Source organism: Chaetura pelagica, unplaced genomic scaffold (assembly GCF_000747805.2).
Source record: "Chaetura pelagica isolate M959 unplaced genomic scaffold, ChaPel_1.0 scaffold266, whole genome shotgun sequence".
Taxonomy (NCBI): Eukaryota; Metazoa; Chordata; class Aves; order Apodiformes; family Apodidae; genus Chaetura; species Chaetura pelagica.
The window spans coordinates 1908901-1934423 of NW_009953799.1; the positions used below are offsets into that span (position 1 = coordinate 1908901).

At 36.1% G+C, this 25523-nt stretch overlaps 1 protein-coding gene across 2 annotated transcripts in view; it reads left to right on the plus strand.

Moving 5' to 3' along the window:
* PPP2R3B (protein phosphatase 2, regulatory subunit B'', beta) overlaps nucleotides 1-25523 on the plus strand; it is a 45493-nt gene extending 19970 nt beyond the window's left edge. For both annotated transcript variants that reach the window (XM_010001173.1, XM_010001174.1), the window contains exons 2-13: nucleotides 9051-9236; nucleotides 10544-10647; nucleotides 11320-11422; nucleotides 12138-12212; nucleotides 15568-15654; nucleotides 16075-16231; nucleotides 18151-18199; nucleotides 19513-19602; nucleotides 20303-20478; nucleotides 22450-22568; nucleotides 22651-22757; nucleotides 25117-25523. In XM_010001173.1, the coding sequence (XP_009999475.1) occupies nucleotides 9051-9236; nucleotides 10544-10647; nucleotides 11320-11422; nucleotides 12138-12212; nucleotides 15568-15654; nucleotides 16075-16231; nucleotides 18151-18199; nucleotides 19513-19602; nucleotides 20303-20478; nucleotides 22450-22568; nucleotides 22651-22757; nucleotides 25117-25261 (1398 nt within the window). In that variant the 3' untranslated portion in view covers nucleotides 25262-25523. The remainder of the gene's footprint in view (nucleotides 1-9050; nucleotides 9237-10543; nucleotides 10648-11319; nucleotides 11423-12137; nucleotides 12213-15567; nucleotides 15655-16074; nucleotides 16232-18150; nucleotides 18200-19512; nucleotides 19603-20302; nucleotides 20479-22449; nucleotides 22569-22650; nucleotides 22758-25116) is intronic.

Here is a 25523-nt window from a genome sequence, read left to right on the forward strand (position 1 = left end):
TGAGGAAATGGCCTCAGGTTGTGCCAGGGGAGGTCTAGATTGGATATTAGGAAAACTTTCTTCACAAAAGCTTTCAGGCACTGGAACAAGCTGCCCAGGGAAGTGGTGGAGTCACCATCCCTGGAGGTATTTAAAATATGGGACATAGTTTAGTAGTAGACTTGGTAGGTGTTAGATTTGTGGTTGGGCTTGATGGTCTCAAAGGTAGTTTCCAACCTAAATGATTCTGTTATTCTGAAATTTCTATTTGTAGCTTGACTGACAAACTGGGAAGGGATTTGCCTCACTCGGGTTGTCAGTGGACAGGTCATTTGACTCACCATTTGCTTTATCTCAACTTACAGTAAAATTGTCTCCTAAACTTCTGAACACACTGAGCTTGACATAGGGTTAAACGAGATATACAGTAGGTTATCCTTAGAACTGGTTTTATGCACTTATTACAAATAAGAAATGCAATATATTTTTAGGCCATAGAACTAGAGTTCTAGCTGTCTTAGTCCTCTGAATACTCAAGAGTCAGGAGATTAGTGACTTCTATAACAATGATTATAAGGCATTGTTTCAAAATAAAAAGGGTGTAGTGTGTGCACAAGACTAAGGTCAATTTTAGACTCAATTTTTACTGTTGTAATATGAAGGAGAATCCTCACTGCTCTAAACCTCACTGAATCTCTTGATTTGTTCATGGAATTGCTACATGCTGGGCCACTTCAATACCAGAAACTCAGTGTACTTTACCAAAGTGGGTGTATGGCTCAGTCTCTAGAGTAAAATAGGTTTAGCATTGAGGATTATAGTTTGTATTGAATCACAAGACCAAATAACAATAGATTTTTGTGCAGAAATAGGCTTGCAAGTAAACTGCCAAGAACATGCAAAAATGAGATGAGAATGGTAACAGGCAATCTGTGTAAAACAGAGATGAGCACACAGCCTGGTGTGCAGACAGGAGACTCCCAACACTTTTGGTTGGAATTTCAAGGTGAGCATGGAATTGCTAACTGGGACACAAACTGCTTTGGGAGAGCTGCAGAACTTTCCTCCCTTCTCTTAATTCAAGTGACCAGTATATATAAAATCAGAAAGGGTGTAATTTGAAGTACTTTTTTTTTTTCCTTTTAATACTATGTGACTATAACTTTATGGAAAAGTGTATTAATTTTTCCTTTTCCTTCCCCTCATTGTAGCACAGATTTCAATGACACAGACCAAACTAGATCAGAGAACCCATCTACATTAAGGCTGAGAGCAAAAGTAAGCTAGTCTAAAACTGCATCAGGGTTAAAATTAATAGATGTTTATCTCTTACTGTGGAAAGGAAAGAGGAGACCATGTATGATAAAATTAGTGTCTATAGTACATCCAAAAACAGCTGCCAGACAGTGACTGAAGCAAAAAAAAAGTGCAGGACAGGAAGAAGCAACTGGGACTAAAACATTTGTTGCCAGAGGAAAGACTAATTCAAGTGCCAGTATATATAAAATCAGAAAGGGTGTAATTTGAAGTACTTTTTTTTTTCCTTTTAATACTATGTGACTATAACTTTATGGAAAAGTGTATTAATTTTTCCTTTTCCTTCCCCTCATTGTAGCACAGATTTCAATGACACAGACCAAACTAGATCAGAGAACCCATCTACATTAAGGCTGAGAGCAAAAGTAAGCTAGTCTAAAACTGCATCAGGGTTAAAATTAATAGATGTTTATCTCTTACTGTGGAAAGGAAAGAGGAGACCATGTATGATAAAATTAGTGTCTATAGTACATCCAAAAACAGCTGCCAGACAGTGACTGAAGCAAAAAAAAAGTGCAGGACAGGAAGAAGCAACTGGGACTAAAACATTTGTTGCCAGAGGAAAGACTTTTACACATGCACCCTGACACCTTTTTTTAGCATGAGTTTATTTTCTGTAGGTGTGTCTGAGCTTGGTCATTCATATGTCTTAACTTTCTGACTAAGTTAGACAAGATGAATCATAAGTTTATTTCAAATGATGCTGCTGTAGTATTCCTCTAATCTTCCTTATGTTAGCACCAAAACCATATTGCTTCTAAGTGGACTCAACTGTGAGAGACTTAATTGAGGATACTTTTTTTTTTACTTGGTATTAGCTGTGTTGGTGACCTGAGGGAATTAACCAGACTGCTGCACTATCACTAGTACTGACACAAAGGTCAGTATACTCTATATGCAGGAGTGGGGGAAGATGCAGTGCATTTGTGTACTTGCCTTATTCTGTGCTGTAAACCTTCATTATTTAAGCTTTCAGATTAAATTACTGTTTTCAGTAATTGACGGTAATTACAGGGCAAAATCCACCTTGGAAAAAAACAAATTTTGAAAGCTTTCAGTTCTCAAAGGATCATCTTTCACTGAGGAAAAAATACACCCCAAGATACCATTGCTTAAGAGTATTAAGAGTGTCTCCAGCAGATCAAGGGAGGATCTCTTCCCCCTCTGCTTGGCCCTGGTGAGACCTCACTTGGAGTATTGTGTCCAGTTCTGGGCTTTCCAGTTCAAGAGGGACAGGGATCTACTTGAGAGAGTCCAACAGAGGGTTACAAGGATGATTAAGGGACTGGAACACCTGCCTTATGAGGAAAGACTAAGAGACCTGGGGCTGTTTAGAGAGGAGAAGACTGAGCGGGGGATCTAATTAATGTCTATAAATACATGAGGGTTGGGTGTCAAGAAGGCAGGGACAACCTCTTTTCACTTATGCCCTGTGATAGGACGAGGGGCAATGGATTCAAACTGAAACACAGGAAGTTCCACCTCAACATGAGGAAGAACATCTTTGCTGTGAGGGTTACAGAGCACTGGAACAGGCTCCCCAGAGAGATTGTGGAGTCTGCCTTCTCTGGAGACTCTCAAGACTTGTCTGGATGCCTTTCTGAGTGATCTGCCCTAGTTTTGTGGGGTTTTTGGTTTTTTGGGTTTGTTGTTTTTTGGTCCTGCCCTGGCAGAGGTGTTGGACTCTATGATCTTTGGAGGCCCCTTCCAATGCCTAATATTCTGTGATATCAATCTGAATGAGAAGTGTTACAGTCAGTGAAGTCTTGCAATAATAAATCTGTCTTTTCAATTTGGCTAAAAACAGCCTCATGAAGAGCATACAGAGAACAAAGGAAAAAATATCACTTCTTTAATTTAGGTAATTGGAAATCTGAATATCTACCACTAAGTCAAGAGAGCTGGTGTTACAGCAGAGTTGTCCTTCTGGATTTGTCATGGGGGAAAAACTCTGGTAGCAGACTTCCCTTACCTATCCTGAAGAAGATTCTTGAAGGGACTTTAACACGCTGAAATATTTGAGGTGTTATAACGGATTTTTATTAATGTATTTACCTCCCAAATGAGACTGAACCCTTTTCTAGAAAATAGTAGCATACATCTTTTACCTGGTGTTTTCAAGATTTAAATTCCATAAAGCTACTGATTGTGTGACATGATTATGTAGAGGAAAATGTTGAGATTTACTATGAAATCAAATAGATAGAATATTCCTGTGACTTTATTGATCAGATTTAGACTATTAGTGATAAAAACAGAGGTGGGAAGGCTGGTCATAAACTCCTTTTGAGCTGGCTTACTAGTAACACTTTCTTACTTTCACAATTACCACTGAACTTTGATAGACTGTAGGACACTTTGTATTTTTTAAGAACTTACTGGATTTAGTAGAAGAGAAACTTTTAATTTAAAAAAAAAAATAAATTAGTGTAGCATAAGCTTAGAATTTTCAAATTCACATACTAAACAGCATTTGAGTCTCATCACTGCCACCCTATTGCCTTTTAGGTCTCTGTGTTGACTTTCATTTTCTATTGTCTATCAGGGAACTTCATGCAGTATCTGCTTTTGTTGTTGCATGGTTTATAAGCATTGTATGTGGGTGGCTGCAGGGATATTAGGATTTAGAAGGCTGAAGAGCACACCTCTGCAGAAAATCCTCTTAGCTTATTATGCACTTTGTTTTACCCAGATAAGCATACAGGGAGATACATAAGAATAGAAAACCCAGTCTATTGAAGAACTAAATTAACTTATGCATGGCACGTTTGAAAAGTATTGCAACATTTTTTTCCAATTCCCAAGTTAAAAATAACATGCATTTTTTTCTCATTCCCTGCTTAAATACTTAAGGATTTGAACCAAGCTTTTAAATGTTATGATCTTTAATATTTTTAGCATTGCATGTCATTTTTTGTTTGGAATTGTGGTGTACCACTTCTTAGTAAAAACCTAATTGGGCATAAATGTGAGGTACAATTATCTTCACCCGGTTGTATGTATTCCATTGACTTTTTTCTAATATGATATCCTTAAGGAAAGTCAAATCAAATAATATAATACAGCAAGAGCTGAATGTTAACTCTGAATATGTTCAATGTTTTTTTCAGAGAAATAGGCATAACAAATGTTGGTGTCTGTCAGATACTAGAAAACATCTGGGTTTCTGAACAAAGTTCTTTTTCCGTAGTCATGTCAGAACAATGCAAGTACCAAATCAGTTCAATGAGCTTGTGTTTTAATCAGTAAGCTGTCTAAAATGATTACATTTATAAACATGTATTTATATAGATATAATATTTATAGACATATTCACCTTATTTCCTTTTCCAGCAAGTAATTTTTAAGTGAGGTTTCACTTGCTTGCATTTGAATCCACAAATTCAACCCTTTTTGTGGGGTTCAGTGCTTCTGGATCTTTTATGTACAGAGGTAGATCTAGACTTGCCTGAGTATACAGTCTCAAAATACCTGGGAATAAACACCCCCTTTCTTTTTCTTTCAGAAATAAATCCTGTTGTTGAATGACTCTACCATAGAGTCAGTTCCCTCTTTCAGTTGAGAAAGAGGGAAAAGGACACCTAATTTTAAAAGCCCCACTGCCTTCATTTTTTCTTAGAACCACATTAGCAACTCCTCTGTTTATAGGTGTAAGAACACTATACAGCAAAAAGACTGAACTTCTATGTTTGGAATAAGGTGTATCCATGTTCTCTGGTATTTACTAATATAATACTATATTCTAATTAAAATAACTGATTTATACCATTATAATAAACAGCTTCTGGAAAAGAGCTGGGAAAGGATTTGGAGAGTTGTAAAGTAAAATAGGAAGTTTACCCTTTGAAATGTGACCCACTGGTATAAACTTCCAGTTCCTCCTTTCTGAAAGTCAAGGCATGTAAGTGTTGGGTAGCTGTGGACAGTTCTCAGGGTTTTATGTGTGGAATGAAAACTGTTTATACATTAAAGGTTTTCTTGAATTCTTTTATAGCAAAATCTGACATAAATTTGTTTTCGTTATTACAAACAAGGAAATTTCAAGCAATCCTCACTTCCCATCTTTTACATAGCTGCAGTGGCAACTTTACAATACAATTACAATTTTACATATACTTGTTGCAAACATGAATGCATCCTTCAGTCCTGACACTGTAGCACACATCTGCTTGTGTGAGTTATTTACAAGCTTATACAGCTGTTATCTTTTTGTTTTTTATGCCATTTCTTGGCAAGTTACAGTGAAAATCTACACTTACCAAGCCAGTCTCATTTGTCAGTTTAGCTTACTGATACCTGTAGTAAAGGTTTTAATTTAAAGCCACAAGAAAATATAGCTCACTTTTTGAATGCTAAATTGAGCACTGAAATGGAATAGTTGTGTGAAAAGAGTAATGGACTGTTGCTGCAGATTTTCAGTTCAAAGATTGGCAGAATTCTGGCAGTTATTGTTAATGAAGAAATTTATCCTAGAACAGCTTAATCTCACACAATTAGTGTGTTTTGATTGCTCTGAAATAACAGAACTGACTCTCTTCATCAGCCATACATACATGCACCCATAGAACTAGCAGAAATTGTAGAAGGAGAGCCCTTTTAGACTCACAGACTCTTTTATTAGAGCACATACAGGAGAGCAGCATCAGGAAGAATTCTTGACTTCTTGGGAAGGGGAGGAGATGCAATACTAACTTCAGTGCCTTGGTTGGAGCTGATAGTTTTGGACAACCTGTTTGTTTCTTTGAATACTGGCTCTTATCCCTGTGTTGACTGACATTAACAGTACAATTTAATAGTCCAATTGCAAGTTGCTAGTGGCATTTAAAAAGCATTAGAGTGCTCAGAAGCCCCACCTGGCAGATGCAGAGTGAGCTGTGTTCTGAGCTGGCTGCTGGATACCATGTGGAATATTCAAGGGCATTTTAGGTTGCGCCCTAGATGGTATTCTCACTAGATGCCTACATGTAGGCACCAAATAAATCTGTCAGAAATGACTGAAGTGATCATGCACTTTCTAATGCAAATGAAGCATTTTATAGTTTCTTCTTTCACAGACTTTGAGAAAATGACATGTAGAAATAGGCAACATCTTTCAATATAGTGAGAATTACTTTGACTTGCAATGAGAGGTTTGTATTCTACACTTGGTTTTAGTGTTGAATACATATACTTTCCTTTTATATATTTTTATACTGAGGCTGAATTCAAAGTCATGCTTAAACATAACATTTTTATTTTAGAAAAATCAATGTTCTTCACCTATGTGTCTATTTTGAGAATTTTTGCTTCACTTCTTCCTCATAATCACCATCTGCAACAAATGGTCTGTTTACAACAAAGCTGAAAAATAAATAGACTTTATTGTATAAATCTTAAATAACACCCAAGGATGTTACATGTAGTAGGATAGTCTTATTACAAATCCTAAACTGATATCTCCATATGCATTTAAGAACAGCTTTTAATCTGGATTAATGGAAATAATTTGTGTCCTCTGAGGTATCTGAAGTTAACTAGTAGTTTCTGAAAAAAATATACGGTTTTGAATTAACAAATCGGTCTGTTGATAACTTTTCTTCTTCTCTTGGGACCTCTTCCAATGTAGTGTTCCCTCTGCCCCTATCTTTCCTTTAAAATAAACTTGGTCTGTTGATAACTTTTCTTCTTCTCTTGGGACCTCTTCCAATGTAGTGTTCCCTCTGCCCCTATCTTTCCTTTAAAATAAACTTTTTCATCTGAGGCCCTACATTTTCCTAGCTGCAGATTTTTAAAATGCCTTGTCTGTCTGTACTAGGTTTTCTTGAAATACTGGTTTACCTCATGTTACCTGAAAGGTTCAGGAGATGTTAGTATTCCATAAATGACACCCTTTTCTCAGATGAGGCACACCTCATGGGGCATCTCTGAAGAACTGGCACACCTGCTGCTTCAGTGGCAATTGGAGTAACTCATGTGGGAGTGGCTGTCCAGACAGATCTTGTAAACGTGGAAAAGGGGAAATAAAAGAAAATAACCTTGCTGTTTGGAAGGAATAGAAGAGTTTGATTCTGTTAAGTAAAGAGTGGTTTGATTGCTGGTTCTTAAAAGCATGCCAGCTACCTGACTGTGTGGTACCAATCTGAGGAACAGGTTTTCAGTCTGGTTTTGCACAGGGGTAACTGCTAGGCCTCTTAAAAGTGCTGATGCTGGGTTTCTATATTGAAACAAGTTGTTAATGCAATTCTATACTTAATTTGTAGTGTTGTGGTAATGTTATTCAGGATAAAATGTTGCGGTCTTTATACTTCCCAAAGGTCTGGAAGTCTATGGTTGGAGTGTTTCTTTGATGCCCTGTCCCACTTTTGTCTTAGCTAATGCCTCGTTAGCTGGATCAGTAAACTAATGACAAGGTATCAAAAGCAGTAATTGAAAGGATTCTTAGACAATGACAGACACTGATTCTATGTATCACAGATTCAAGGTAACAAATTAAAACTTGTAACTCGGTTGAGGTACTTCTGCAGCTGTGAATAGGAATGCTGACTCAAATGCAGGGGAGGGGAAAGAAAGGTTAATTCAAGCTTTTTTTAGCATGTGTAGCATTCCAGTGAAGACTCCTGGGTTGCAAGCCTGCAAATTATAATCTGCTGTCTGTAAGCACCTAGTTCTTTCATGGATTGTGATTGTGATAGGAAAGTCAGGTATCTTTACAGAAACTTTGACAAAGGTGATAAAGAGTAAAATGAAGGTTGGATTTTTTGCAGGGTGTTTTGGGTTTGTTTGGTTTTTCTCCCCATAATTCTGGTTGGAACTGAAAGTTTTATATATGTGTGTGTGTATGTATATATATATATACACACTATATGTATACAGTACATATATATACACGGACTACATATATACACTCTTTATAGTATTAGCTATTAATTTTACATTTAAATAGTGGCCTTCAGATGAAAGGTTTCATGTGTAATTGCTAATTTTGAGTTGTCTAAAGTTAGTGTGGACTGTTGTTAACTGTTTGCTTCTTATCTTTATTTCTCTGATACATTGGACTTCCTTTTGAAAGCTAAATAAGGTAAATTCTTCTTTACTGAAGCTGTAAGTGCATTTAAATAAATCAATTATCTCACTGGTCATGTATTTTTTTTGTAGTATGAAGTATCACAAATTTTTAGACACAAATTTCTAAGCTTCCGTGCCATAACTGTCTATAGTTTACCAAAAATCCCTCTGCAGGAATCATTTACTAGCTTTATAAAAGTCAAGCATTTTTTGACATCTTAAAAAAATAACCCACCCAAAAAAACCAAAAGAAAACAAAATCTTCACTGTTATTAAAATTAAACGTGTTGGTGGTTTGTAACAAAGTTGTGCTTGTTTCAGAAGTTTGAAGCTATGAAACTAGAAATATTTCAAAAGCAAATTCTTTCATGATCTGTCTGTGAAGCTAGAAGTTGAAGATTTTTCTTCTGAAACTAACCTCAGTTATTTCAGATGTCTCCAAGAAGCTGTCTTGTGAAACTTGATATGTTGAAGAGTAAAGTTGTTTTTATTCAATTTTTAACATCCTAGAAACCTTTCTACATGACAGGTTTTGGCAATATTCATGAACTTTTCCAGTGTGCTCTCAAATAGCTTATTCAGCCTATCATCAGAAATCTTTTTGAAGGTGTGTTGTAACATATAATACCAAGAGATTAAAGTCATCTGAGGATTACTATTATGCATTATTTCATTGTACCTGACTGTCAAATGTGTATCTATCTATTTAGGTTCAGACAAAGAAGGAAGAAACTTTGCCACCATCACTTAGTCAAAACATTCCAACTTTCTATTTTCCTCGAGGATGTCCTAAAGAAAAAGTTAATATAGATGCTGTGATTGCCAAAATTGAGAAAACTTTCTCTGAGTTTCCAAATGAGAGGGCAACGTTAGAAGACATGGGGAAGGTTACAAAGGTGAGAGCTGAATGCTTTTAGTACTGTACATATGGAAAGGAAACACGAGTTCTGTGTGCTTTTCTTGCATTATGTCTTTTCATTTCCTATAAGGTAGTACCAGGAAGACATCATATTCAACACTTTTAATGGCACAGTTATGTGCTATTAGGTAAATCTTTGTGTTAACTATGTCTCAAGTAGTCCTACATTTTGCTTACAAGAAGAAACAAACATTAAAATAAAAGTTTAACTATTTTTTTAGTTGCATAAACAACCAAATCCTGAAGGGCACATCGTATGCCTGTCTGTGTTCTGTGTTGACCAACAGATCCAAGGCAAAGGCACTGTTCATGTGTATTTTGTTTTCAGATGTCCACACTGCTATTTCTCATTCAGCAGTGTTGTGGCTCTCCATTGTAGACACATTTAAAGACAGAATGGTTTGATAACTCGAAATTACAGCCCTCTAGTTATTACTGAGGAGTTGACTAACTTAGAGTTATGGCAGAGCAACAAAATATTGAGCTTAGAAAGCAGCACATATTTTTAAAGTTCGTGTAACAGGCAATAAGCTAGTTAAATTAAACTTAAATTTCCTTTTTGTTATGCTGAATCAGTGCTTGAAACATCACTTCAAGTCATGGTCTTGGTAATGAATCTCAGGTTCTAATCCCTGTTCCAGTCACTTTGCATTTAAAGTCCAGGGTCTAGAAAACAGAAATAGTTTTCACAAGAGCAGGACTGGATGTTCAGAAACTCCTTGTCTGTGTCACCTGAAGTATTTAACAGCTAAGCTGAACAGCAGTATTCCTGTGGCCCACAGCTCCTTTTGTGAGGAGAGGTGGAAGAGATCCTTCCCTCTTGGGAAGAAAGGTGGGAGAGTCCAGTCATCTACAGTTCAGTGAGGAAAGGCACCCTCCTGCAGCACAGGGAAAGCCTCTCAGTCTGAGGGCAGTATTTGTCAAACTCACTTTTTCCTTCTTTTTTGAAGGACTTAAAATATATCCAGCCCTTTAGTAGAGCTCATTAGCATGGACTTTGTTCAGCTGCTTGGAGTGTGGACAGAGCAGACATGTGACTGCATTCATCTATTAGGAATGCTGCAAGTTGCTCCGTTTTGTTTTCCATATTTGGATTTCAGCCTAAAGCAGTTGTTTAAAATTAATTATCTTGGATGCTGCTGTTGGTTTCAGAAACAGATTTTAAAAAATCTCTGCCTTAATGTTTTAAACACTTGTAAAACTGAATTTTTCAACAATTTACCAATGAGGGAGTAACTCAGATAAGCAATCAACACAGTGACTTGATGTATACTTTAATTCTAGGCTTGTGAATGCCCACTTTACTGGAAAGGTCCTTTGTTTTATTGTGCTGGAGGTGAACGAACAGGCTACGTGTCAGTTCACAAATTTGTTGCAATGTGGCGGAAGTAAGTAGGTTTCTTTTTTTAGAAGTACTGCATTTTTTTAATTGAAACGTGATGAGATCCCATTTGTAAAGGGAAATAAAGCACTTTCCCATAACCAGCCATTGACAGCAAGCATGTACCTGGGTAAATAGAAGTAAATCATCACTTTAACATAAACAAACAAATCGATATTGATGGTGTTCATAGATTTTTAAAGTGTTTGGTAAATGACTGGCTGTTTATTGAAAAATGAAAAGCATAGCTCTAACTTGTAGATGTCAGTTCTGAACAAAATGCATTTTCTTCTTTCTAGTTCTCCTTCCAGTTCTAACTGAAAATGTCCTTTCATGTAATCATGTATCATGGAGTAACCCCCTCCTTTAATGTAAATCTAACTTTTGATGTCAGTTCTGAACAAAATGCATTTTCTTCTTTCTAGTTCTCCTTCCAGTTCTAACTGAAAATGTCCTTTCATGTAATCATGTATCATGGAGTAACCCCCTCCTTTAATGTAAATGCATGAGACAGTAGTGCTTTGTTAAGTTCACTTTGACTGTACTTTGACATTCCTAATTAGCTTTTGAACTAAATGTTGTGGTTGCAGTTTCCTAGGCCTTGCTCTAGGGAAGCCCATACAAGGTAGGATGAGGAACTTTCTGTGTAGAGTATTAAATGGAAATATTTACATTTCAGAATACTTCAGACCTGCTATGATGATGCTGCAAAGTTTGTTCATCTTCTAATGAACCCTGGATGCAACTACTTGGTGCAAGAAGACTTCATTCCTTTTTTACAAGTAAGTTGCAAAATAAACTAGTTCTGGAAACACAACAAAATTATGAGCTGGCAAAGCCCTGATTTTTATTTTCAGCTAAGCATTTTCATGCCCTCCATTGATGTTTATTGGTAAGATTTAGTGTAACTCATGTTGTGTAGTCCACCAAGATGCTAGTGAGTGACTTATTTTACAATTTTTCATTTTATGTAAGAAGAAGTCTTTAAGAGCTACAGTAAGATACATGGCTATAAAACAACTTTCATGAATACTACATGTATCAGAGAATCCTTATAATTTAGAAAAGCAGTTGAAGTTATGTAAGCCAAGGAGGCCCTTTGGCAGGCAATGTGGCTTAAGAATTCAGGACCTACTACAGTATCTGAGTGGCACACAATGCTTTGACTAATGAATGAATAAAACATAAATTGGCTTTTACTGATTCCTAATCAGCCACAGAATTACAGGCTACAGTGGTCAGCAGTGTCCAGAATCTTCATCACATCTAAAGTACAGGAAATTTTGCATTTTCTCTGGCTTCTTTAAGATAACTTTATTTTCAAAAAGTGAGCAGTGATATTTACATGAACGAAGCATGTTCTAAATTTATCATTCAAGATTGTAGTACTTCATTTGAACTGTTTTGCTTAAGGAAGCAGATGTGCTATTCTCTGCTAACTGTTTTATATGATCACTAATGAATACTGTTTGGGATATTGTTATTCCTTTTTTGCAGGATGTGGTGAATAGTCATCCTGGCCTGTCATTTTTAAAAGAAGCATCTGAATTTCATTCTCGGTACATTACCACAGTAAGTGATTTTTACTTTACAAAGCTATTTGTGTTAATTAAGTAGGAAAATGAAAATGTTTAAAATTAGTCAATCTTTGACTCTTGAGAAAAGTTGAGTATGTTGTCAGTCTCAATTTCTACATAACTTGAAATATTTTGAAGAAACACTCCACCTCTTAAGCATCATACTTAACATTTATAAGAAATTGCTGAACTTAGTATTATAAGAGAAACACTGAATTGTTATAGTGTAGCATAAATTAATGAACATTAAAGGAAGAGCAGATTGTTATCTTAAATACTTGATTGTGGCTATAGACTGTACACATTAGATTCTTGACCTTACTCTGGGTTTAATTAAATGGAATTTTGAAGGCAAAAATGTATATTAACACGATTATGTTCAGTATTAGGCAAAATAATGGTAATATTGGAGCTGTTTGCCACTTTCCTCTCAGGGGACTTACCTTCTTAAGCAGATTTCATACATGAAAAGTTCAGTTTCTCTCTTCCTAAGGTTATGTGACTGAAGTATTCTTTCTGTACCCCAGGAAAAAAAAACAGTGACATCAATTTTTTTCAACTGTAGACTAGACAGCTGATTCCACTGAAGTCTCAAAAGATTAAAATTCTTCAAAATGACCCTCAGTTCACTTTCTTTGTCCATATGAAAAATAGCTTAATGAATATTCTCCAACACAAAAAACCAACACATTCAGAGTTGTTCATCTTCTATCCAGCTTATAGTCTGACCCAGACCAAGACTGTGGAAGTTTTTTGAAAGTGTTTGGTTTTGGTTCTGTGTATCCTTCTTATAGAGACTGCCAGCCTATCAAATATGTTCACCTGCATTAGGTTTTCTTGTTACAATGATTACATGAGCTCACAGAACTTTCTTGTCAAATGTGACTGAAATAAATTTTCTGCCTATGATTAGTTTTCCTTCTTTATGGATTCTGGGTTATGTCAAATCCTGCTCTGCTTAAAATTGTGAAACCTTGCTGCCTGTCCTGAAGGACTGTAGGAGGGAAAAGTCCCTACCATTTCCTGTTACTTTTCTTTGGAGTAACATTATTTGAGCAGGCTTGAGTCTAGTAATATTGAATAAATTAATGCTGGCAGTACCTTACCAACAAAATGTAATGTGTTTTCAACAGAAATCCACATTTATTGAAAAAATCCCCAAAGCAAACCACTATTGTTAAGAATATAGGAAGAATATTTGGAATACTACTGTACATATTGAGAAATGGCAGGACTATCTGCCCTTTCTTGTCCAATTTTAGGATGGAGTAACTGTTGCTTAATACAGTCTTCAAAATTTCTGTCCTTCAAGTTATTATTAATACTTCATTATAGAGAAGAATAATTTATAATTAAGGTGTTTCAGGCCTGTGTTCAAAATAGCTTTACCTTACTACATGAAGCTTCAGCTAAAGGATTTAAATACTGCAGTTGAAGATTTAATGTCTGCTTATGCTGACATCCACTGACAAGTTAAATGTTCCATTTTTCTGCTGTATCCACATGTATATACATGTGTATGTATCAGTACATATGCGTACTGCTATATACATATCTCTTCAGTGAAGCAGGTGTGTTTTAAGTGTTGTTCAACCAGGGAAGCAATCAGTTCTGTCTGCTGGATATAGATTGGTTGGTCTAGTGGTAGGGTTAGGTATACCTGTGTTTTAAATAAAGCTGAAATATATTAAAAACATTTGCTCGGACAAGTGAGACACTACATGTAACCTCCAAGTATGTGAAGCATATATATATGAACTTCCTGAAGTTTTTGAAATGGTGATTTCTGTATTGCACCATTTCTTCTCCCTCTGACAAAGCACTGTGCAACACAGTAAAGAAGGCACTTCTGACAGTTTGCTCATACTCGGCTTCATTCACTTGAGAACTTGTTTTTTTAGGTCTGTTCCCAGTTGTCTTTCGCAAACATTCAATTTTGGTTTTATTTTTAGACCAGTTAAATGTATAACAGATGAGATAATGACATGCAGATGGATTAAGTTGCAAAGCTAAGGCAAAACCTTTTTTTAGAAAAAATTGCTTTGTAGTATAAGCCAAAAATGGTCCTTTCCTAAACTTGCCATTAGAATTGAGCTAGTTAGGTTTCAGAAGTAGGCTGGTTTATTCTCCTTTCTGGACTTACTGAACCAGCTTCTTTTGTTCAAAGTAAGAGCTACAGTTAAAGCTTTATTTTAAAATGTTAGGAATAAATTCTTCTATTTGTAATTTAGAAATTATTGGTCTGCTTAACAATACAAATCTAAAGTGATAAAAACTTACATAATACAGTATTTTGGAAGAGGTTTTATTTGGGGAGAAAAGGATTCCTAAAGAGATTATTCTTTTAACTAGTGACTATTTCATTGCAAAGTATGTGCTATGCATACAATATTTGATCTTGCTAATTAACATGTATAATCAATCTCCAATTAAGCAGCTGTAGTTTGTAATACGTTTAGATTTATTTGTCCGCTTTTGTTAGTGGTTGACTTGAATTGTGTATCTGGTTGGCTGAAGACAAACTAATTGAGGTGTATGCTGAATTAAGTTAAACAGTTTAGTTTGTGAACTAAAACTAAGCAGATTATGCTGAATGGATGAGTTTACCAAAATGTACTTCTAAAGCTGATTTAAACAGAAGTGTTGGATGCTGAACTGAGTGGATTTGTTTCTGGTTCTAATAATTCATGGCACAAGTGATCTTTCTTGCATATTTTTGTTGTTAGTTAGAAAACATTTCTGTACTTTTAATACTACTAACAGGTTTATTCAAGTAACTTTATATAGAATAAAATTAAATGGGGAAAAAAGGTATTTTCTCTGTACATGCAGTAAGTATTTATGTCAAGTGTTGATTTATTTTATTTATAAACTTCAGAAGTAGCAATATTCCCCAGAACTCTGATCCTTAAACAGTCTCAATTCTATTTCTGTCAATTTATTTATGAAGCAAAATATTCTTATAGTAAATATAGGTCTTTAAATGTGATGTAAAGAAATATATTGCTGGGTTTATTAGATTATATTGTGTAGCTCTGGAATACTGGGAGGTAGTGACATTGCCAATATACATTCTGAATAACACACAGGTATTTTGTAACTTTGCTGTGTGAGATATGGTTACTACAGTATGGAAATAAGACTTGCCAAGATCAGTTTAGATACAGATTTAGAAATGGTTTGGTAATATGGCATATAAGAGAAGCACCTATTAAGTAATGAGAAGAATAGAAATAGGAGAAAGATGGAGTTCTGTAATGCAGCTGAGCTAAGACTCATCTTTGGCAAATATTTGAGAGGGTATTTGGTTAGAATACCTAAGATCACCTTTTTATTTTTTGTTTCTGCAGGTTATACAGAGAATATTTTATACAGTAAACAGGTCCTGGTCTGGGAAAATAACTTGCAATGAGCTCAGGAAAAGCAACTTTTTGCAGGTACATAATCTTTAAAATTTTGCAAGATGGATGTTTCTATAAGTTTAAAAACTGCATAAACTAAATGCTGAAGGGAGTAAGAAGTAGCATTTCTTCCTTTTTGTTCCAAAAACTGATGAAGGCTCAATTGCATTAATACTTCTACACTAGAATATGTTTAAATGTCAGCTTTTCTCTAGAGCTGTATAAATGCCTGTGTGATTAGCAGAAGTCTGGCTGATCTCTTCATTCCCCTATGGACACATCAGTTTTCTACCTTGTGGTTTCAGTCTTGGCTGTCATGCTGCATGGTGTGCAACTCTCTCTGAAGATTGTTCCACTGAAATAGCATTAGATGTTAAGTTGGTTATGAGAATTCAGATCATTCCACAAATGTCTTACAAATTCTTTAATGTGTTCTATTTATCCTTCTGATAATAGAATGTGGCATTATTGGAAGAGGAAGCTGATATTAACCAGCTGACAGAGTACTTCTCATATGAACATTTTTACGTTATCTATTGCAAATTTTGGGAGCTGGATACAGACCATGACCTCTATATTGATCGGAAGGATTTAGCTCGACATAACGATCATGGTATGACATATAAAGCACCTTTGTTTGCCCTGTAAACTTTCAGCTGAGGAGGTGGTTACCAGCCAAGGCCAGTGTTCATGAGTCTGCTGATAGAGCTGATCCTGCTGACTAGGGAAGCAGAGCAGGACAAGTTATCTGAGTCGCTGCTTTCTGTCTAGCAGTACTGAATTTGAGGAAAAATCTGAATTTGAACTCTGATCTTGGCCAAGTAGTAGAGGACAAAAGAAATTTGTGTGTAGGCTTGACCTAAAAAAAAATCAGTCTTGGAAGGTTATACATGGCTCCATTTGATAGTTTTGGATTGTTACCTTAGAAACAACCCGTTTTACTGATATTCACGTAGCATAGCTCTTAGACAAGGTATGGAAAGAGTAGAAAAAGGAAAATATAGCTTCAGGTACTTTGCTTATTTTAAAGTTTTACTAACTGAGCTGCAGTACATCTTGTTGTAATATTATTTAGCAACATTACATTTTCTGCATTCCCACTATACAATGATTGTGGTTCTGTAGTGCTGCACGCTTGTACCTATTTAAACATTATTGTAGCCTGTATGGGACTGTTGGGGGTTGTTTGGGGCACCCTGTATCCTTTGCCATCTTAAATACTCCCTTGAGGGCTGGAAGGCTTACTTAAGCACAAAGTTAATGTGGGATAATATTCCATAGTAAAACAAGAAGCAAAATTCTGATTGCTTCTGAAAGCTTGTTCACTGCAGTCTGACTACACCTGAGGACACTGAGGAAAACAAGCTTCTTTCATGTGAGAGGTTTCTCTAGGGAGTTAGCACACTGTAGGAAAGGAAGCAGAACTGATACCTTGCCACTTACACTACAGTTCTGCATCCATGGAGTGTTGATTAATACTTATCAGCTGCTGCAAGACTAAATAGACTACATAAGAGCATAAAATGGATACGATAACCCAACTTTAGTCTCAAACCTCTTTTTTATGTCAGACTGAGATCATCTGGTTTCCTCAATCCTGTCCTTTTGTACTATCACTGTTATAAAATTAGGCTAGATCAAACTCTTGATGTAGTAAGAAAAATATTAAAATATGGAGCTGTTGTTGAGAAGGTTGAACTCTGGTGTTTAAAAGTAGGTAAGAAATGGCAGTGCATGTGTGAAACAAACTGCCCATGCTGCAGTTCTGAGAATAAATACTGAGCCAGGGTCTAATGTCCTTATTAAAATAATACAGTGATAGCATCACCGTACATAAAACAGATGAACTCTTCAAATTATTAACCACATGCCTTAATGATCAGTATTTCTGCATGCTAAAACAATATTTCAGAGCTAGAATAGTAAAAAGTAATTCTGTGAGAATAGTATCACGTGCTGCTTTGAGTACCATCCACAAATTCTTCAGGATATACTGAGTAACCTTTACAGAGGGGAGTACTCAGTGAAGACATGTCTCTAAAATCCCTGAAATTATTTCAAAATTAGAAACATGGATCAGAACCATGTCAGCAATAGATCCATGTCAGAATCAGTTAGGTATGCTCATTATGCATTAATGTGCCAATTCCAGTTTGGCTCTTTGCCAAATATCATATAAATATTATATTATTATATTGTCATATAAATTGTAATGGCACTTCAAAACATGATTTGCTTGACAAAGAACTGATAAATGCTATCTTACTGATCAGCCAATTTCATTACTTTTATGATGCTACTATTTCTGCATCAATCCAGAATCCAAAGCTGATTGGTTCTAGCTTTGCTTTGGAGACCTTGTGTTAAGTGATCTTCTCCAAGAGAACTTAAAGGGATTAAGGAGTGCTACACTTGATCTTTCTCACAGATGTGTGTATATATAAGAGGTTTCCAATCAACTCTTCAACTAGACAATACAGAGCAAAAAATAACTTGCATATAATTGACACTGTTTTAAACCTTTTTTCACAGCAATATCAAATAGGATGATAGAGAGGATCTTCTCAGGAGCAGTAACAAGGTACTGGTACTTATTTTACATGCTGTACTAAATCAGATTTAATATTTACATATTTGCTTGTTAAATGAAGTGTGAAATTCCCAGAAAAAAATGCTTTTCCCTTGGTATGGAATAGCCAACTTGAAGAGTTAGTGTTGTAGTTTAAACTTCAGTAGTACTGGAGTGCTCTTGAACTTTTGGCTCAGCCCAAGTTCTTTACTCTTCCTTCTTTTCCTGAATGTACATTTGCCATAGGATATAGTTTGGTTTCACAGGAATAGGAATAAGAATAGGAAGAAACCTTGGCATTGTTATTTTCTACCCCTGAAACCTGTAAAATATTCAAAGGGAATTGGGCTTTTCAGCACTACTTATAAACTCAATCAATGCTTATTGCATCAAAACACTTCTAAAAATGCCTCCAGTTGACTTAGTTCACATTTTTGACAGCCATTCTTCATTGCTCCCACTTGGATTGACTTACTCTTATATGGTTATGGCATTCAGATCATTTTGGAAACATCTTGCTAGCACAATTCCTGCAGCTAGAAAGCAAAGGATGAACAGAAATGACATCACAAAAGCTGAAATGAGTGAAACAACACTTGGCAGTCAGATGTCTCTTTTATGAGAGGGGTGGGGTTTTTTGGGCAAGACGAAACATGCATTGTGTTTTTCTAGACATCTTGAGCATAAAGCAGCAAAAAAGAGATTGTAGGAATGAAATGCAATATGTATAGGAACTGCCTACCTGACTCTTTCCAGTAAAGGTTAACCATGTGCCTTCACAAAATATTTGCATGCTGTGTTCTGTGTTGTAAGCATTGAAAGAGACAACCTAAGTTCTTGCCACAAAATGCTTGCTCCCTGAATGCTTTCATTTTTATCTTTGTATTTCCATTCCAGCACAGCTAGCTAGTGGAGTTCTACAGGGTTTTAAGTTCTCAGCACAAAACTGATGAACAGAAATTCTAAAAAGTGTGTGCTTGCATATAATACATCTCAATTAATTTTAAAAAATATCTCCTCTGTTAACAATTAAGCCATGGCATTGCTTTCCAGGAAGGAAAGCTGCAAGTCCTTCTGGACAGACTGCTGCCTTCCTCTTTAAATACCTGTTGCAATAGAAGCAACACAGAGCACACAAGCTCCTTGTTCTGAATTATGAAAGTAGCCTGTGACCAATCTCCTTACGAACACTGCAACTTTTAAGAGATAAATACTCCATGAAGAGCATCAAGGAAAATAATTGTTCATTTTATTTATTTATTTATTTTTAGTAAAAGCTACGTATTTTAAAATAACTTTTCTCTTTTCCCTCATTGGCCTTCAAGAGGTAGGAAAGCACAAAAAGATGGAAAAATTAGCTATGCTGATTTTGTCTGGTTTTTGATATCTGAAGAGGACAAGAAGACACCAACTAGGTAAGAAGGAATTTGTTTTAGCAGAAATAAAGACTGATTTTATTGGTCTTCCAGTCATTAAACGGGCCACTGATGCTCAGCTGGAACTGTAATGGAAGAAGTTAAATGATAAAAACATGAGTGGAAAACTGGCCCAGTCTGTTACATCATTCTTATTTATCAGTGTCTCCTGATGCTGCTGTGAAAGTCTATTTCAGTGACTTTTGAGAGAATAATTATTATTCCATATGCTGTGTGTGGCCTACTCGAAGACAGGGTTTCAAGTGAAGGAAATTACAGTTGTTTCATTATGTCAGTGGCTTTGGGTAACTCTACAGACAGCATTACCTCTAGGATATTGGTAAGAAACCTGTTGCATGACATGTCACTGGCTGCTTCAATCTGGAAAAAGAACTTTGGTTTTGATGCACAATTCAATTTTTCATTGGGTCCATTTAGTTTTTATGTAAAGTGACATGTTTTAGTCATCTCCTTCCTCACCCACCCACAACTGAGAAGTGTGTTTTCAAATGCAGTGATGATGGCAAATACCAGAAACTTAGCACAGGAGGTGTTGTTTAATGACTTCCTATGGCATGATGGAATGTAGTCTTAAGTCTAGTTTTGCATCTGTAAGTAGCATGGCCTTTAAAACAGGCAATATGAATTCTTAAAACTCTGTACTAAGTTTGTGTAAACATTTGTTATTACCAAATTTTAGCATTGAATACTGGTTTCGCTGCATGGATCTCGATGGGGATGGTGCTTTGTCTATGTATGAGTTGGAGTATTTTTATGAAGAACAGTGCCAAAAATTGGATAACATGGCCATAGAACCTTTGCCATTTGAAGACTGTTTGTGCCAGATGCTGGATCTCGTGAAGCCACAATATGAAGGTAATCAAATCCTTTTCCATCCTTACAAATTGAATGGTGTTCCAATGGCAGCCAGACATTAATTTTCATTCTGAAATTTAATATGCTGCATTACAATTCCTTCTAGGCTTTTAATTTGGGTTTGTTGCAATGTTTAATGCCTTAAATAAAATGTCTTAAATGAAATCTTGTCACTTTCTGGCCAAGGTGGTGCTTCAAGGAAAGCTCTTAACTGTTCTTTTCACATGCCTCTCACCTGATCCATTACTTATTTGAGATTTTTGCAGAGGGAACAGTTTCTAAACACTGTTTGTCTCATGGTTGATGGAGAGCATTTAAAATTAAGTGAAGCAAGCTCAGAGGAACACATTTCTATTATATGGTTGCCTGTAATATCCTCCTGATCTTGGGGTTTCCTTCCAGTCTTGTACATGATGCTTCTGAAAGGCAAACATTTTCAATAATGTTTCTATTCTGCATTTCATCTGAAACAAGATTAATCTGTCTGGTCTTTATCATGAAGAGGATAAAAGGAGGCTGTGAAACACAACCAAGAAGAGACTTATTTAGGGCAATGAAATTGAAAGCCAATTGTGACAGGTTGTTTTATTTATTAAAAACTTGAGTGACGTTTAAAAGGTGGATTAAGAAAAAATTGTTTTCCTACTACAAGAACCAGCAGCATAAAATTACATTTTACATGGTAGATTTGAAACCAAAGAAGGTACTTTCATACTGTTATGACTAAATTGTGATACAGTTAGCTACAGGATGCTCTGTGTACCAAAAAGCAAATTCTTGAATTGTCTACATGAGTGTTGGGTGTCTAAGCTCCCATAAATGGAAACTGAAGAGCAAATCAACGAGTGAAATATGGGCATCTAACTTAAATTGGGAGCTTCTATAACTAGGATTCAAATCAGTCACTTGGTTGTGGAGAATTGCTGCCACTTGAGATGGCCCAATACATCAGACATCTGTGTGGGCCTGACAGATAGGACACAGGTGCCATGAGGGATTTGTTGTGGAGCATCAGCTCTAAGCCAGGCAGAATAGATCCAGGCACTTCAGATGGCGACAGACACAAGAGTGGCAAACGTTTCCAAATGGGATTCTTATTTTGCTTCCCTCTGATGTCCTTTAGCTATACTACTCTAGAGGATGGGACAGTGTGCTGAGAAAATACTGTTTCAAGTCTGGCTTTTATTGAACTCTTCCATAACATCTGCAGTTAGCCCCCTTTTGACCAGAGAAGGCTGGCCAAATTTGAGGTGAATCAATAAAGCAGAGCTTTAAGCATAGTCTTGTCTTTCCCCTGTGTCTGATATTTTTCATGTTTTTTGTAGAAGCTTAATATTCCACTTTGAAATAAGGTAACATTTCTGAGCAACCTGACAAGTATCTCTAGTACTTAAAGGATCCATTGGCTTTAAAGTATCACTTTGTAAAAAACAAACAAAACACCTCTGAGCATTTAGCTTTCCTCTCAAGCAGTAAATATTGATCAGGCTAGGTAAGTGAGACAAACTAGTCCTTGTGAAAAAATCATTTGTATGAAGCACAAATCACACACTGTCATCTGTCAGAAGTTTGTCAAGTCAAGGAAAAGGAAGGGGACACTGCTAGAGTGTTTCTACCTTTTACCCCAGCACTTCTTGGCAAGGAATGGCTACCTCACTGGAGCCCTCTCTGTCTCGAAGAAGCTTAGACAATTAGCTTAAATGGTTCTTAATAGCAAAGCAAGGCAGAGTGCATCTCATTCAACATACTGAATGACAGTAGGATGACAGCTAAGGCAAGTGACAAACCTAAAACACTTTGAAGTGTCGTCCACTTCAAAGGACACTTCTTTAGGTGTGTATTCCATTTGTTCACTTCATTCCCATTGCAGGATGTTAAGCATAATGATAATTTAACTTGAATAGCATTCCTTCTTCTTGAAGAAGGGAGAACTTCAGCTCTAAATACCTTATCACATGATCTTCTTTACAGGAAAAATTACTCTGCATGATTTAAAGCGATGTAAGTTGACAAATGTGTTTTTTGATACCTTTTTCAACATTGAAAAATACCTTGACCATGAACAGAAGGATCAGTTTTCTACGTTACGGGTGAGTATGAAGCTTTTAAAGTCTTTAGGTGTGTGCTCAACAATTAATGCGTTTTTGTATAACCTGCCATGTGATTGTTTAGGACACTGAAGGTGAAGGCCAAGAGATCTCTGACTGGGAGAAATATGCTGCTGAAGAGTATGACATCTTGGTGGCAGAAGAGGCAGCAAGTGACCAGTTGAATGATGGGTAAGAATGTAGCAAGAGGGTTGGTATGAATCCTCTCTACTAACATGGAGCTTCACCAGCACCATCATCCCTGATGCTGGTAGCGTCATGCTAGAACATTGCTGGTAGCTGGGTTCAGCCATGTGCTCAGTGAGGAAGGAAGAACCTTGCTTGTATCTTGAATTAAATGCTCCTTGGCAGTTTGTGATCACATTTGTTTTGTCAAAGAAAAGGTCCTACTTTCAATTTGGGGACGAAATAAGATTTGAAAAAGTTCCAACTCTAAACAAAATGCAATGGTAATTTTTGTAATTTGTTAAATCAATGAAGGGCTGCATGAAGAGATTCAGGAGAAAAATCTCACTTCTGAACTGAATTGTATCAGCTTAGAGGTATTTTCTCACAGTTCTCTGAGACAAAATAAGAACAAATCTTGCTGCTTCAGAATCACACCTTTTCTTCTGCTATGTAACTTCCAGAACCTCTTAGAATACAAAGTCCCAAATTTGCCTTTCATTGCTTTTGTTATTTAAAAAAATAAGGAAAACAAGTATAAATTTATCTTGTTTTAGGCCTTAGGTTGATGCACCCGTATAGAGAAAACACATTTTCCTGCATTTCCTACATCAATATTCCATTTTAAAATGTCTCTGATTCTTGCCAAGTGTTCAGAGTCTAAATGACTTAGCTCTCTATTTAAGAGACCACTTTAAAACTTGAGCAAGCAAAATCCTCTTTTAACACATTGATTTCAAGAAGCTTCATAAAAGAAAGCATATGAGGGAAGAAAGAGGGAGAGAATTGTTATCATTACTCAGACTCTTCAACATTAAGGGGGATGATTCTCTTAACTCTTCATGGAATCCTCCTTTGGAATTGACATTAACAAGCCAAAAATAAGCTTGTTACTGTGAGTCAGGCAATAGTCAACCTTCAATGGTTTTTATATTGTTTATATATATATTGTTTATATATATTGTTTATATATTGTTGTATATTGTTTACATTGTAATCTCTTAAGATTATAGCATAAGTTTGGGGAAAGTATAGAATAGGTATGTACATTTTTAACAATTATTAGTGACACTAATGATGAGGACAATAGCTTAAATTTGATGGATCAGAGGACAGAACAGCTTCTACAGAATGGCCGGTTGTGAAATGTTTATAGCTCAGCTGACAAAACTAGTGGGATTCTTATAAATCAGTGAAGGATTAACCAATAGGAAAAGGCGTAATGGCTTTCAACTGCAAAAGGTTAGATTTAGGTTAGACATTACAAATAAAATCTTCAGTGTGAGGGTGGTGAGACACTGGCACAGGTTGCCCATTTAGAAATGCCAGGAGGGGAAAAAAGGACTTTTTAAAGGAGTTGTTGTAGCTGTATGGTTATAGTTTTATAAAAGCTAGGAAGTAATGTGAGAAGTAACTCAAAGAATATCAGTGTCCAGATGTGTAAAACTGGGAGTGTGTTTCTGAATTTCCTTAACTTAAATATCTTGGAGAGAAGTGTAAGTGATATTCCATGAGGCCACCAAAGTTTTTGAAAGAGTGGGATTTTCATTTGGTCAATAACCATCTTCTGAGTAGAGGGTAGATGGGAATGATTGTGCACTGAGATGAGATTTAGTAGCACTTGGGAAGATGTGCATGAACCTGAGTCAGCCTAGCTCAGGATCTGGTCAGTTACTTCATCTCACATTGTAAATTTCTAGGGAGATTTATCTTTTTTAATGGCTCTCAACTACAGATTGATCTCACCATAATAGTACTGAAGCAGATCTTTTTTAAAATATCAGCCTTTACTGATTTGAGTTAGTTAAACATTTCATTATCCATCTGTTCATTTTCATCAGCAGCAGGAGTTTATCAGTAATTCTTCATGAAAAAATTGGCTTCTGCTTTCTAGCATCTGTTTGAAATACACAGTTGGTTGCAATCATGTCCTTGTGCTCATGTGCATTTTAATAACACTTTCACTGTTCTTTCTCTGTTGTTCTGTCTACTACAGATGTAGTTTGTTCTACCTAATTCAGCATAATTTCAGCTTTCTTGAAAAGAAGTGGAAGGGTTTCTGTCAAGCACCTGTCTTGCATTTGACCATTTCTGACTTAGGAGCAGTCCACTAGAGCAGTTTGTGCTTTGAATCCTTTCAGTAAAGCTGTGGATCTCACTAATCCATTCTGCTTGGGATGGGAGAATAAGATATCTTAAATTTAATTAAATTATGACAAACTTAGAGCTGCTTCTGTTACACTTTTCTTTAAGTATAAAAATACAGGAAATTAAGTTCTTCCTGCAGATCTTGTTAGTGTTCCAACATTTAGGCACTGCCCAACACAGCTGTACTTCCTCATTTTCTTCTTTTGCCCTCTCCTAGGTATGAAGCAGAACTGAATCCTGTAGACCATCAGAAGGCCCATGTCCTAAAATATCAAATGGAAAAGAGACCATTTTTTGAAATGCCTTCCCATCTGGCTGATGTAGACTTGGATGAGTATGACTATGAAGAGGACTTTGAGTAGTGGTCACCTAGAGTTAGCACTTGCAGAAGAGAAGGGACAGTCTGCAGCAGGTCTGCTACACACCTCTATGTTTCAGTGGGCTTTGTTTCCAGGAAGTCAGCTTAGCTTTTTGATAGAAGTATTTAATCAGTACACTACCTTGTAAGCAAAAGAAGCTAATTTGTATGCAATGATGAACCTTTTTTGTATTTATTCAATAGTCTATAGTTTGTAAAATAGATTAAAATATTTATTTACAGATGTTGCATAATTCCTTTTTGGA